At 47.1% G+C, this 16072-nt stretch overlaps 1 protein-coding gene across 1 annotated transcript in view; it reads left to right on the top strand.

The window, feature by feature from the left end:
* DHX29 (DExH-box helicase 29) overlaps positions 1-16072 on the top strand; it is a 1004292-nt gene that overhangs the window by 787938 nt on the left and 200282 nt on the right. The window contains exon 16 of the mRNA XM_085631302.1: positions 13206-13326. Coding sequence (XP_085487428.1) covers positions 13206-13326 — 121 coding nt within the window. The remainder of the gene's footprint in view (positions 1-13205; positions 13327-16072) is intronic.

The raw sequence follows: 16072 nt of genomic DNA, 5'->3' as shown, positions 1-16072 counted from the left end.
AGGGCAACCTGCTAAGGTTGCATACTCCGTCTAGGATTTTCTTCATTCAGTACATCAAGCTCTGACTATGCAAGTTGGAGCTTGTATGATCATAACATTCCATTGTATTAGTTTAAGAATAAAATGTACACAGCCCCTTTGTGTGGCGAGTATCTGCACTAAACTATAATTTTTGTCATGCGCTATGTTGAGCCTTTCAAACAGCTCTCTGGTTGCGAAAGATCTGTTGTGAGCTTACAGCTAGCCCATTGCTTACCATTGGTTGACTTTATTGTCATTCTCCTTTGCTTGCATTCCTATTCTGGTGTTTTCCCTCCCCTGGAGCATAGCCACTTTGCGAGCCTTCTGTTTGGCTGACTTGTATCCTTCCAATGCTCACACTGAGGTACAATTTTTTTTTTCATTCATCACTCCATGAGACTGCATCTGCGCACTAGCTCCCTCTCTCTTGTGCTGCAAATCTCTCCCCACTTTCGCTGTGTTGCACCCCACTCCTGCCAACTTGTCAGCAAAAGCACAGTAACAGGTGTATTTTTTTCTGGACTAAGGCTGAAAAGAAAAGCATACTTTAAGGGTTGTTTATGTTTTACCTCATGCTTTCCACTTATTGTGTGAAAGCACAAGATTTCATAGAGCTGAGGATGGATCATCTGCTGTGTTCACTCATATGGCGTCTGAGGCAGATGCCGTATTTATTGTGCCACTTTTCCTGGAGGCTCATAAATCTGGCCCGTTGGCTAGTGCATAGGAGCAAATGGCTGAATCATGTGGATTTCCTTTTAAATTCTTACACTTCCTTAGTCTTTTTAAATTCTATTTAGAGGTTTCTGACTGAAAACTATTTGAAAAATAAACCACACAATTAAAAAAATACTTAAAAACAATTAATTCTGTGTATTGTTTTGAGATATCATTGAGATATCATAAGATATCTCGTTACTTTTTATGTAGTATTTTGAAATGTTGTTTTGTTTTCTTTTACTTCTTTTAAACAATGCCTCTGATAAACACTTCTAACCGCAGATACCTCACCTTTTGAATATTCTCCAGGTGTATGACCGGATCTGGAAAATTGTGAGTAGTACCTCTAGGCACCAATTGGTGGCGCCATGCAGCTCCACACTGACACCATTCAACTCCAGAAAGGATACGTGGGACCTATTTAAGTGCCCTCGCACTGAAGTCAATTCCTTTCTTTCTGCACCACCAGACACAGATTCAGGGCTATGTCTTGTCTCTTTGAGACAGTTTTTCATCCAAATTCTTAGAGTATGCAAGGGAAATGTCACCTCCCAAAATGACAGGTTTTAAACCATGTAAGGACTGTTGCAAACAAATATCTGTGACAAATCTTCAACAGGGTAGCCTGTGGTGCTTAGGGACGAGCCTCGACTAAAAGACCTGCAGTGACTGCATCAATGAACCCGAACACCAACAAGATCATGAGGTAAAACTCTATCTCGCCAAGCACTGGAAGACTCCACAACGAGACCCGTTCAGGTTGAAGGGTCAGTATACATCCTGTTTCTGGTCTAGAAGTCACAGGAGTCATTCCCAAGGTCGGTTATTGACACGCTCTGAGTTTTCGGGTAAATCAAAGAAAATAAACAAAAAATCAAAGCAGTACTTTGCCACTGCCCACTCACATTCTCTTAGAAGGTGCAAGGGTGCCTCCATACCTCTCGATCTCTCTCCTGTAGTTGATAGGCATTGGAACCCATCCCGCAAATTGTCCCAGCATGAGCTGAATTTCCTTGGCCGTCTGTGACATTGTGGCAGATCGAAGAGTTCTGCGAGGCCATTCTCTGACTCTTCCGATTCGTACTGACTCCCTCTTGCCGAGAAGTACTTCTTCTTAGTTACTACCAGCAGGTTCATCCCTACCGCCAGTTGGAGCCTCCATATCCACTGCTGGGCCTTCTGCTGCTCCTGTTTTGACTCTAGTGCCACGCTCCACACCGATTCCTGGAGCTTTGATGCCTATGCGATTCCATCAACGTTGACAGTTGACTCGCAGCCTACTCTCAGCTTCTATCCAGGCTCCACATACGCCACTTGACTTGTCGTCTCCACAAGGACACATACATTACATTCCTTGTTTGGCATGGGTTCAGAAAATGATTTTGATGCTGGTGATGAAATTCGGCAACCATCTCTCAAGGAGAATTGGTATGATGACCTTCAAGTAGCCAGTGGCCATGATACTTTCCCTTAGTCAGGGCTCCTCTTACTCCCTGGTCCGGCAACTGATGAGCGTGCTTCTTGTGTCACGTTCAGGTGTAAGGTGACCAAAGTTCTTGACCTCTAGCTCCTCACCTTAGAAGTTGTTGGAAATGGCCCTTTATGCAAGGTAATCCCCATTATTTTTGGCTTTCTCCTACTATTTTTCTGACTTTCTTTTTGTTGGCTTTAAGACTCTGGGTATTTTACCACTGCTAATCAGTGCTAAAGTGCATGTGCTCTCTCTTTTAAAACATGGTATGTTTGGTTTACGCCTGTTTGGCATATTGGATTTACATCTAAGCTCATTGTAAAGCGGTATCCCATGTATCCAGAGCCTGTAAATTAAATGCTAGTAGTCGGCCTGCAGTACTGCTTGTACCACCCACTGTCATAGCCTTTCAAACCTGTCTCAGGCCTGCTACTGCAGGGCCTGTGTGTGCAGTTTACTGCCACGTTGACGTGGAATTTCAAACTACCAACGGCTAATCTCCCTTTCAACTACATATACAGCACCCCTAAGGTAGGCCGTAGGGAGCCCTATGAGCAGGGTGCTGTGTAGGTTAATGGTAGGACATGTGCCTTTATTGTGGAGCATCTCTTGGTAGTGTTTTGTGTCTCACTACTGTGAGGCCTACTCCTCTCATAGACTAGCATTGGGAATTCCATTTTATGTGTTTAAGTGGTAATTCCTAATCTGAAAGGAGTAGCGTTGCCATGTTTGGTATGTTTGGATTAGTGGTGATAAATCCTGCTTACTGATGTAGGTGGATTTTACATTACTATTTTAGAATGTCTGCATTTCTCTGTGCTTATAACTCTAGTCTTTGCATCCTGACTCCAATCCATGTCTAGGGCAGAGTGACAGTTGCACTTTGTGCATACTTTCTAGACGGTCACAACACAGGGAGGGCATAGGGAGGGCTGGGTGGCAGGAGACGCACCGGCATCAATTTGCATACTGATAGTCTTCCTGGGCTGACAGAGAGGGTGTCGGGCCCGCTTACATTTTCATAGGGTGTGACCTGCCCTCACACAAAGGGCTGATTTACTCCCTACTGATATCTGGAGCCAGAGCTGGGGTTGAAAGGGGCTGTTGTACACTTGAAAGGTTTCCTTTGAAGTTGCCCCTTGATCAAAGCCATTTTGGAGTGTAAGTACAGGGACTCTGACCCCATGATTTTAGAGCAGTTTGGAACCAGGACTGAACCTCTGTCAGAAGGACTGCTGCGCTGCCTAAAGGACTCATCTGGACTGCTTTTCTGCTTGTTGCCCTGCTGCTCCTTGACACTGTCTCCTCTTTGTGCTGGCCTGCTGCCTGCTATTCTCCTTTATGCACAAGTGTTCTCCCAGGAGCACCAGCGTGTTGGGAGCGCTGTGTCCTACTCCTGGCTTCCCCTTAAAACTAGCACATGCTGAGCACTTAATTTTTATTTAACTCTCACCAACAAACAGCGCGTAGTGAGCGTTGCATTCTGGCTTCTCCAGCGTGTGCCAATCAGGCTGCCCATTGCTGGCCGCATTGCAAGAACTCCCTCAACGGGGCCCCGACAGCCGAACCTCTCAGTACGGCCCCTCCTTTCCCTCGAGTCGGCTGGCTGAGTGCCACTGAGGAAAGCCTTCTACCAGCCCGCCGGCACTTCTGAGCAGCAGCACGAGTCCCAGCCAGGCAACTCAAAGCATTCCCAACGTACTGTGTTTCTTCCACCTTGTAGCGATATGTGCATTCTTTGGGCAGCTGCAGCTCTTTCTTGCCGTAAGGTTGGGGGAACCTTCTGGCCTGCCTGTTTGAGGAGAGCTAGACCCTGTGACGCAGGCTTCTCAATGGGTCGGGGAAGATACTATTTCAGGATGCCCATGCGGAGCACGAGTGCCGCTCTCTCCCCATCCACGCGGACTTGGTGACACAGGCCCCACCAGTGTGGTCAGAGCAACCTCTAAGTCCGGGTCCAGCACTTGGAGTTGGCCGAGTGCTTCCCCACGGGTGTGCTGTGGGCCTGGTTACTGAGGTGCATTCCCTTGCTGCCGCTCTCTATTTTTGAAACCTCTGCCTTTCCCTTGGCCACAACACGGGGGAGATGGCGATTACCTCACGCCTCTGATGTGGTTGTCGTTTCCCACCAGGAGCAAACTGTGGCCTCCCTATTTTAAGTGTTATTTAGCACAAGATTTAGTAACGGGCCTGTGAGATGCCTCATGGGGCGTCATGTGATTTTCCCTAATCCGACATTGGAGTTGTGCTGTGTGGCACCATAAAGCCCTGAGTTGCCTTGTAGGCATGTCCCTGGCCTGCAACTACTTGGCGACTGGTTAGGTAACATGTTCACTTGTAAACTTCACCACGGCATAACAGAAAGTACTCCGTTATTGTGTATTATTATTCTTGTATTTGTTTTAAGATTAATTGTTATTACTTTCACTACTGTGGTGATTCGTGAGCTTTCTCATAATTTGCTGCAGTGTATACCCAGATGGCATCATGAATATCACTTTTTTTGATCCCTACACTGTCAGGATAGCGTGCGCTATGTCAGCAATTGCACAATGTTGACAGTTATCATGCTCCATGTATTTACTGTAACATATGACCTTCTCATGCTTCATGTGTTTATATCCTAGTGGGTTGCATTTCATGCTCAAAATACCCACTGGCAATGTGTTGTATTTAACTGGTGTTCATTATATTACTCAGGATAACAAGCAACATTTTAGGAATTGTTTTATTTGCGCAATAATTATGTTCTATGTCTTTTTGGTCTTATATAAAAATAGGTGTCTATATTGTATATATATTTATGTGTGGAGCCTCTTTTGTGGTGTATTTATTGTGTCGCTAGTTTGGGGACAAGCCTGACTGCTGTGCCGAGCTACCACGGGGTGAGCACCGGTTCTTTTTTTTTTATTTTGAAAAACCTTTATTAGCATTTCAACCAATAACAAGTATGGGCCTACAACCCCCCGGGGCCGGCCGCTAAGCAGTCAAAGCAACAAAGATCCAATGTTAACACAGGCAGAACCTCGGGGAGCAGAATCTCCATGCTAATATATTCTCGGCCAGTGAACGGCGCAAGTAAGACACCAGGATTAAGAAGGCTTTCATTTCATTTTATAATAGGGAAAGACGAAAGGATCAGGTGCCAAACAATTTCCCAGCAGCGAAAAATGGCAGGCAGAATAACAAACGTAAACAATAAACGGCAATCTATCGAGTCAATGGCGCTAAAACAGGAAGTACAGGATGTAGAGAAGTATCATGACCAGTTGCGCCTGCAGTCCCATGCCCTAAAACCCAGAAAACACCCCGGAAATTGTGGCACACATGAAAAAGCAGTGATTGACAACAAAGGAGTTGTACCACGCTGATCCCAGAAAAGAAAAACAAAGAAGAATCAGAGAAGAAAAAGGAGGCCATGGAAAAAAAGGGTAAAGACTAAAGAATCCCCTTCCCCAACCCCCCACCCTGCACCTCTGCAGATGAGTACGGCCCCCCCCCCAGCAGTGTGCCTGTCGCCCTGGAACTAGACCCGAAATATAGAAGAACAGAGAAAAGGGAGTAAGAAAAGAACCCCACCAGACGGGGGGGTAGAGAGAGTATTAATAAACTGGAGGAGGGCCTTCAAAACATGCCCCCAGCTTCTCCCTCCCGCACGGTAAGTTTTCCCCAAAGCAAACAGTAAACAGCACAAAATCGACCATGTCAAAGAAAGATGGGGAGCATTATGCACCAATTATACTAATAGCTATGCCATGAGAGCACGCAACCCCTGAGCCCGCCCGTGTACTAGATGACCTCCCCTGAAGGATCAGCCTTATCCTTGACCACTCTTTGCAAATCTGCCCATGCATACCCCTCGACTCAGCGCCATGTCCAATGTTACAAGGTAAAGGAGTGTCCAAAGACGACCGGGAAGCGACGCACACAGGTGGGGTGGAAGTCTCTGAGTACCAACACAGTCCGCATCATGGAGGGACGTCTTTCCCAGTGTTGCCCCAGGATCTGCACTGCACACAAGGTCCAGGAAGGCGGAATCAGCCAAAGTAGACAACCGTTGCTTGAATTTTCCCTGGGTCGCCGGAGGCCGTGCACGGGACGAGGCCACCACCTCCCACTCAGGTCCAATACCTCCGGAACAGATCAGACCCACAGCCAGCCGATCACACGGAAGCATACTGTCCGGAGTTTCCAGCTGTTCACTAATCTCAGGGGTGGCCGCGACATTGTCCTCCTGTGTGCAGTGTGGGAAGTCCCTGTGTACCTGAGGACAGGCAGGCCGCAACCGTCCCGACGCTGATGCCACACCATCGAGCTTTCTCCCCAAGGCCCCGATGCCATGAACCAAGGTGAAATGAAGGGCACCGAGAGCCTCGAGGAGGTCGCCGTACCCCAGCACAGCTCTCTGCGATCGCTCCGCCACACTCCCAAAAGTCACACACTCCCAATCCTGCTGTGACCCGGTGGACAGGATGGTAGACTTCATCATAACAAGATGGCCGCCGGGTAGGCCCGACCCGTATTGGGACCGGGACCCAGGGACAAGCGCCTCAAGGTCCACGTCGCTGGAAACAGGGTTCCGGGGGCAGGCAAAAATTTATCCGTTGTGTGGTCACGGGCAACAGTCGTCCCCACCACGGACCAGCGCCCGCAAAAATCCGGGAGCGGCCCGCAAGAATCAGGGCGAGTTACGGGCGGCGTCCGGGCAGCTCACCGTCAAAGGCAGGGGCAATTACCGGAGAGTCTCAGAATTGCCACCCCGGGCATGCACTCGGTCCGCTACACTTAGCGGTAGGAACGACCACGGCGACAGGTAGGCCGAGGTGTGCACCGCTCCGGTGGTCCGACTCCACCCAGTCACCACAGGCCGCTGTTGTTGAACTGCCACCCGGCCAAGGCGTCCACTCGAGGTCCTGGCTCCAGGGCTGCACGGGCCGCAAATTTCAAAGGCACATTTCTCCGGCGGTACCGCCGCCAGAAACTTCGGAGTCACACGGTCGGTTGCCACTCTCATTCACAAATACGAGCGCGTAGCGCAGGCTGAGGATCTCATGCAGGATATCCGTGCGGGATGCGGAGGTTCACGGAGCCGGGAGTCTACGCTGCCGTCCCGGTCGCCATCTTGGCTCCTCCTATGCAGCACCGGTTCTTTTTGGTGTGTAACATACTTGCCCTGACTAGAGTGGTGGGTTCTGCCTGACTTAGGTGCATACCCTCGCCAACTCGAAACACCACTTGTAATAGAGGTCAAAACCAATGTTCGGATGGCAGTGCTTCAGCCGGGGCAAACATCTACCGCCTCTCTTGCCCTTCAATGAGGCACTTACAGATACCCTGTTGGGGGCTTGGGCCAAACCTTGCACTGCGCCCCCCCACCCACAGTCAATCGCCATATTGCCAGATGCCACCCCGTATCCCGGGCAACCCTGCATTTTTTTGTCTCAGTGCTTCTCCCCTGAAAGCTTGGTGGTGCACGCGTTAACAAATCAGACTAACCCTAATACCTTTCTGACTACTCCCCCAGATAAAGAGTCCAAACATGTGGAGACCATCTGGAAGAGGGTATTTTCTTCCACCAGCTTGGTCCTCAGAGCAGTGAATGTCAGCTGCCCCCTGGGACTTTATTCCCACGCTCTTTGGGATTCGGCGGCTTAAGTCCTCCCTTATAGAACAGTCGACAAGTTCACAGTTATGTCTTGGACACCACTGATTTTATTGGGCAAGCCATTTGCAAGAGTGTAGCCATTCACTTCCAAGTTTAGCTGCGGCTCAGTGTTTTTCTGGCGATGTCCAATGGGCATACCCTTTGATGGAACTCGTCTGTTTAGGGACAAGACAGATTCTGGTTTAGAGCGGTCCAAGGAGAGCAGGGCCACAGCATGCTCTTAAGAGTATCTGTCCTGCCCTGCTAATCGCATCAGAACTAACATTCCTTTTGCTGCTTCGAACAGAGGTACCACATTCCGTCAGCCAGTCCGGCCTTGGCTAGTGCCCAGTAGTTTCACAGCCGAGGCCACAGTGCCCCCTCTCCCTACTGTCAAGGTCACCGGGTCACACAATCCATTGCCGCTGTCCCCCGCCCACCTGCCAAACCCCTTAAGTGTGCCCTTAGTGGAGCACAGCCACCTGGTTGGAGGCAGGATATGACTCTTCTGGCCTGGTTGGCAGCCCATCACATCAGACAAGTCGGTTCTGCAGATAGTCTGGAAGGGATTCACCTTGCCCTGTATTGCTCCTTTGCCACACCTTTCACCATACCCAGAGCAATTAACGGTGGATCATCTGTCCGTCAAACAGTGGGAAGTGCAAATCCTTTAGGCCAAGGGGGCTCTTGAGAGAGTGCCTGTGCCTAAAGTAGGTCTTGGTTGTTATTACTAATCTCTGGTGCTGAAGAAGGACTGAGGTCTTTGTCCTATTTTAGACCTGGCCCTCTCAATGTCTTCCTCTAGATGGAAAATATCAAGATGCTCATACTGACCCTGGTCGTGTCAGCCCTCGACTGGATGGTGGCATTGGGCATGTGGGATGCCTATTTCGTTATACCCATCCTGCAAGCCCATCAGTGCTACCTGCAGTTTGTAGTTGGACAGGAGCATTTTCAATTTGCTGTGCTCCCCTTTGGTCTCACCAGTGCCCCTTGTGTGTTAATGAAAGTGATGGCAGTGGTAGCATCAAATCTTCGGAGGTCAGGGGACTCAACCTTTCCCTACCTTAGCGCCTGGCTGTTGAAGACGGGCTCGTCCCAGGCAGTCGTCAACCACCTCCAGACTACGGCGAACCTCCTTTCATCTTTAGGGTTCACTATCAGCGTGACAGCGGACTCCTTCTCAAATGCTCCCTTTATTTGAGCCATTTTGCACAAGGTCGAGTTTCATGCCTTTCCCCAGCAGAAGAGAGTCCAGGACATTCAGACCATGATTCTGATCTTTCAGCCTCTGTCCTGCTGGTCAGGCATGCAAGGTGGCATATGTGAACTCTGCAGTGAGATCTGATGTCTTTGTGGGCCCACCATCAAGGGGACTGGTCTGATCACATCCAGATCTTGAAGGATACTTCAAAAGATCTGGAGTGATGGTTGCTGGAGCGCAATTGGGTCTACGAAATACCCATCTCTCTACCCGACCCAAAGTTGACAGTGGTGATGATGTGTCCCTCCTGGGTGGAGATCAGAAGCCTCTAGTCTTCGGCAGAGGTTGGCTCCATATCAACCTGTTGGAGCTGAAGGCTGTTCACTTTGTGTTGAAAGCCTTTCTTCCATCCATCGAAAGGAGGCTGGTGCAGGTGCTTACAGACAGCATCACCATCATGTGTTATTTCAACAAGCAGGGGTGTGTAGGGTCCAGGACTCTGTGCCAGGAGGTGCTACGCCTTAAAAATGGCTGGACCATCAAGGGATTTTACTGGTGGTGAACAACCTCACAGTGTCTATAAATTCCAGGGCAGAGGAGCTCACCTAGTGGACAATGAGTTGCAGTTACAGCCTGGAGTTGACATACGTTCTGTAACCCAGATGGTGGTAGCCTAGGCTCGATCCATTCACCACTGCCAAGAATGCACAATGTCTGCTGTTTTTTTTAAAGGTTTTCAACACTTGTTTCCTCCCTCACATTTCTGAATGCCTCAATGAGACCTTAGCGTGGTCCTCACATTTTTTATGTGCACACCGTTTGAGCCGTTTCACAGCTGTCCCTGGTGGCTCCTCACCCTCAAGACAGTGTTCCGCATCACCTTCACCTCAGCACATTGAGTGAGTGAGCTTCAAGCTCTCTATGTCAACCTGTCGTACACCACCTTCATCCCAGACAAACTGGTTCTGCTGGTGCGAGCTTCCTTCTTACCAAAAGTCAGTACATCATTCCATGTTGCTCAAACCATCACCCTGCTGGCGTTATATGCCCTCCCTCACCTCTCTAAGTAGGAGGAGAGGCTTCATTGCTTGGACCCCACAAGAGCTGTAAGCATTTACATTGAACATACTAAAGAACAGCGGATGGATCAGATCTTTGTTGGGTTCACTGGAGTGAAAAAAGGCAAGGCTGTGCCTAATCTGCATTAAGATCTGCTATGCAGTTGCCGAAAAGCGGCCTCCAGAAGGTCTGCGAGCCCATTCTACCAGGGCTAAAGCTCCTATGACTTTGTTGGCACACGGAGTTCCTTTCCACGACATCTGCCAGGCATCTAAGTGGGCATTGCTCCATATGTTCATGAAGCTTTACTGTCTGGAGAGCCAGGTTCACAAAGAGGAGCGTTTTGCCCACTTGGTCATACAGGACTTATTGGTTGGAGCTCATTCACAGACCCACCTCTTGATAGGTACTTCTCTAGTATCTATTCAAATGGTGAGGAATCTGTCGTTATAAGTCTCAATCAGAAGAACAAGTTACTTATCTATGGTAATGTTCTTTTTAGTAGAGACTTCATCTAACCGCAGATTCCTCTCTGACCCTCCCATCCTTCCTGTTCTGTAAATTGGGCTCTACCGATTAATACGAACCTAAGTCTAGGAATCTGCACACTGATCAAAGACAATTTGCTGGTAGGACTGTCTGCAGGTGCAGACATCTTCAAAAGCAACTGATGCCATCTTGTGGGGGTGACGTCTGTATAGGCCTGCGTGTAATTTCCAGAACTGAGTCAATGTATAGCTGCACTGCGCCACCTACCAGCATGCAGAGGTACGGCCCAAAAGTTTCTGGATCCAATCTGACGTCTGGGAAATATTCAAAAGGTGAAGAATCTGCGATTAGATAGTCTACCAGAAAGAGCGTTACCAAAGGTAATTAACTTGTTATTTACAAACAAACATTAGCAAATCAAATAGCTCAACACTTTCATCATAATGGCGAGATCTATTACCGTTGCAATGCTCCTATAAGGAGAGTAACTCTATCCCTTTTTCTTGAATCAATGCAACCAAAACAGAATTAACATGAATCTCCTTTTTCTGTTCTGGAATTCTTTAGTGACTATTCCACCAGTCTAACTCAAGAGTCAGATTAATACATTTTTGTGGACCCTGAACAACTCTAGAGAGTATACATTTGGAGTTTGCAGTGGAGAGCCCTTATCTGGATGGATTTGAGAATTTGTAGCTAATGTAGACTTTTGCTTGTGGAGCTTCAAGCCCCAGTCTGGACCTTCGCCATGCACACATTAAAAACTGGAGTATTTTTAATTTGCTTTCATTACGTTATTTCTCTATCAGAGCGGCTCTGTATCCCAAATATAATCTATTTTCGGGGCATATCCTTTCAAATTGCATCAGTGCCATTGTAGGATGATTGAACTCGACACCGACAATCTAGACTCAAAATGGGTGTACATTGCTAGCGCCCCCGCATTTCCTGTCTCCCTAGCTTGCTGGGGATAATTCTCAGCACGTTAGGGTTATTGTACTCCACTTTCTGGGAGTCTCTCATATTGCTTACTTCACCCAAAACTGAGGGGCATCCTCAGTGGAACTAGCCCCGCTCATAAGCCTAACAGATGATGTAGCTGTAGATGGCTCCACCTTCGTCACAACCTCCATGTAAAGACTGCAAATTATATGGCTAGGATGTCAGAGGCACAGTTGGAAAATCTACTGTTTTGCATGCCTTCATCTACTGCCCTCCTCTAGTCTGGTCTCCTCTAGTCTGCCCTGGTAGTATTAAGTTGATTTAGGTACTTCAACATTTTTAGAGTTCAGATTTTCCATGTTTTTCTCTCTGCTATTCCCTAAGTGTTTTCAGGATTTCCTATTCATACACTTAAAAAAAGTATGGCTGAACATTAGCCAAGATGTATGCCATGTACAACTTACCTGAAGGAAATTTTACTTTCCACAGATTTCTGGTCCTTGGTAGCGTTCCATCGTTCTACAGACATTTCACACATTTCTACACCAACATAACTAATTCTAAACCCTCTTTCCAGTCACCAGTTAGCTTAATACTATTTGTAATGTTCATTTTCTCCTTTGTAATTAAATGCAAATCAGATTTCTTCTTCAAATATTGTCCAGCGGTTTCCTGGAAAATTGTTACCCCGCCGCCGATTAGTTGGTTCGCACCCTATATTGTTTAAAGTTATTTTTCCTATAGTACAGTTACAATTGGAAATAGATTTTGATCTCTTTATGTTTCGTTGTGATGGTGGAAAACCAAAGACGTATATTCTCATTAATAGTGTTGAAGTGGAACCACCTTCATTTGAACACTGAGGGGCTTATTTATGGGATTTTGACACAGGGCAGCCCAGCAAGGCACCTTGCTATGCTGCCCTACGCCAAGTGAAAGGGCAGGCATGCACCATGTTTAAGTAATTCTGTGCACTCCTGTCTTTTCTTTCCGCTCTGGCTCGCACTGTGCTGCCTAGCACCAACCTAGACACCCTTGCACCATGGTGCAAGGGTGCCTCCGTTGCATGCAGGATTGTGTTTTATTGCAGGAAGGGACACTTCTTGCACAAAATCAATCCTAAGAGGGGTTTTCCTCTTTCAACATGTGCTGCAGAATGCAGCACACATAGAAAGAGGAAAAAACGAGGAGAAATAAACAAATTTCCCCTCACTGCGCCTCACCTCGGGAGGTGTTCAGATTTGGCACTTCCCCGGGTTTACATTGCTTTGTAAATCTGCGGCAGTGTCAAATTCCATCGGTGTGCGTGAAAAAAAGCCACTGCAACATACATGGAACGCCCTCAGTGCGCAGAGTACGGCGACGCATTGATTTGCGCTGCATCGCCTTACTCATTTTCTGCCGCTAAAGCGGCGATAATGTTATCGCCTGTCATGATAATATGCCCCTCTGTTAATTTCTCAGGCGTTAAAGAGCCTGAATAAAGTGGTTATTGCGACCCAAAAACAGAGTGCATTGTTTTTCTTCGCACTCCTGCTGCACTGTGATTGGTTTAGTTTATCCGGCAAGGATTTTCCTGGTGGCCTTTTCAAGTACAGTATGTGACCGCAGCATAATGACGTCTGTTAAATGGTTTCCGATTTTGTTTCTTGTAGATCTGAGTCCACAGTACAGAACTGTAGAGGGGGCCGTGCTGATCTTCCTGCCAGGGCTTGCTGACATACAGCTGCTCTATGATCTAATATCTTCGGACAAGCGGTTTCACTCTCGGAAGAGGTAACATTTTACAAGACCTTTATTTACTAAAGACCATGGTGCCGATCAGAGTGGGCGCAGCTGCCCTTTCCATTGATACTTTGTAATTCGTGTTCTGGTCCAAATAAAACAAGCATTTGCAGAAAGTTGGAGCTATTGGCGTTTGCAAATTATGTCTTTTTTTCCTTTAAAAATATCCCAGCAATGGCAAAGGTAAGGAAAGCAAATGCACGAAGCAAGGAAAGGGTGCAGTACCAAAGGCTGTTACTAGGTGTACCTGTGGGTGCAGTGCATTATGTGGCTAATAGAAGCCTGTTTACAACTCCACAGGGACACCTGGTAACAGCCTGTGGCACTGCACCCTTTCCTTGCTTTGTGTTTGGGGGAGATGCAGCGCCGAAGCTGCAAGTGAAAGATTAAGGGGCATATTAGCAAGGGCCAGATCGCCGCTTTATTTGCACTTTTTGCCGATAAAGCTTTGATTTTTTAATCGCCCAATTACCAAGCTGTCGCTAACAGCAGTTAGCAACAGCTTCCAGGCGATAGCGACCGGTTTGGGGCCCGCTTTGCATGTCAGCGATATTTATCGCTAATGACATGCAAAGTGGGCGTACCCAAACTGGTAGCGATTGAAAGCAGTCGCTAACACAGCTATCGCCTATTAGCAATACCCGTGGCGTGATAAAAAAAGCGCGCTCACCGCGATTAACGCCAGGATATTACACCTGGTAAAATCCTGACTTAGCCATAATAGTCAATGGGAGGTGGATTCTACGGCTAAGTCCCCACCTGCCTATTAGCGAGATTTTCCTTAGCGATAGGATTTTTATCGCTGGAAATCTCACGTTGAAGATGGGATTCGCCACTATGGCTGGATTTTTATCGCCGTGGAGATAAACGTTGGTAATACAGCGTTATCTCCGCAATAGAATCCAGCGATAGGAGGTGATAAAAAAATTGCGCTAAGCGCGGTTTGCGATAATTATCGCAAGTTGTTGCTAATATGGCCCTAAGTGCAGCGCTCCCTAAACGTTCACCCCAACCTCCCCAGTTTTCAAAGTTACAGTGACTTCCATCACAAACATTATAGGCGACTAGTGCCGAAGGAAGTCGCAAGCACTGTATGATACATACATGAGGTCGATGTGGTACCTCCAAACACCATAAGTTACATTAGTCGAAACACCATTTCACAAACAAATATCACTTTGTTAATGAAACCCGCAAACGTTCCAATGACCAGGAAATTCGAAAAAGGATGCCTTGGGCATGCCATTCGGAGCAATGAACAGAGGAAATAAAACCTTAAATACAAGGTTACACGATATGGACACGGTCCGTGCAAGAGTTTGTTTTCTAAGTGAACAAAATGAATCGATCGTTTGACAAAACATGGCAAAAAAACGTTGCTCTCCAAAGTCCCCGCTTATTGCTTACTTTTATTTCCTGCTACAACAGTGCTTTTGGGTTCACACCTATTAATAGCAATACTCATACTTGGCCCAAATTTTATCTTGCGTACAGAAGCAAAGAAGAGGAAGGAGTGGGGCGAAGGGGGTGCATTCACCTGAGTATGTGAGAACATTCACATATTTCAAACATTTTAAGCACAAACAAATGCTGCTCTCTTGCAACCAGTCAGCATTTATCTAGCGCAGCACTATCACCCTATAGGGGTATCTGGCCATGGCATTGCAGTTCATATATTTGGGAGAAGCTGCCCATATTTAAATAAGTTTTAGACACCTAATATTTTTTTTATTTTTTTTAGAAAATATTTTTGAGTATCACATTTAACTTACAGTTACATATTTCAAGTAGTAACCGTGTTGGAAACATTACCAGAAAGTCATTTGGAAGACATCGTGTTCACAGGTTGTAGCCCAACAGTCGGAGAAGATCATCAGTTCCCAGAGAATACAACATTTCTTATAGCAGAGGTAAACAAACTGCTACCCCAGGCAGCTAGTGACAATTCCGATAAATGCAATCTAGTGCAATACCCATTTCACCCCCACCCGCAATAACCCTCCCCCAACCATACCCTAACAAAACAATTAACCTAAGTGCCGCTGTATGGCAGAAACACCCCGCTGATGTACCTGCGTCCGGTGTGTGCCAGGCCTAAGAACCCCAACAAGGGGCCTGTACCGAGGGGGGAAAAGTAGGGGGGGAGGGAAGAGGGGGGGGGAGGGGAACAAGGAGGTGAGAAAGAGGAAGAAAGGACCATAGGGGGTTGGAGGGAGGATAGACACCTATTATTATTCAAATCGTCGGGCACAAAACGGTCCATTGGGTTTAATGGAAATCATACTATTTAAAATTGTGATTACAGGTAGCCTTTTAATTTAGGAGTGTCTGGGAAAACGTTATAATTACAAACTGCCATGTTTGAAAAGCAGGAAGAGTGACAGATGAAGGAGGGTGATGTCACAATTTTTAAAGACTAAGGGGCATATCTACAAGGCGGCGATAAAAAATTATCGCCGCTTTTGCGGCCGTTTTCGGCCGAAAAGCGGCGATAATTTTATCGCTATATCAGCAAGGTCACGCTATTGCGTGAAACCTTGCCTTAGCGCCTGAATTCCGAACGCCCATTTTTGCATCTCTAATGAGATGCAAAGTGGGCGTTCCTTCCCAGGATAACGGGAGAGATGTCGCTAAGCGACATTTCTCCTATTATCATGCCTCACGCAAAGCAGCATAGCGACAAGAAAAGTTGCGATAACCTCTGTTATCGCTTCTTTCCTTACGCCTGCTTTGAAAC

Source organism: Triturus cristatus, chromosome 2_1 (genome assembly GCF_964204655.1).
Source record: "Triturus cristatus chromosome 2_1, aTriCri1.1, whole genome shotgun sequence".
In the NCBI taxonomy this organism is placed as follows: domain Eukaryota; kingdom Metazoa; phylum Chordata; class Amphibia; order Caudata; family Salamandridae; genus Triturus; species Triturus cristatus.
This window is presented reverse-complemented; position numbering and strand designations above follow the sequence as displayed.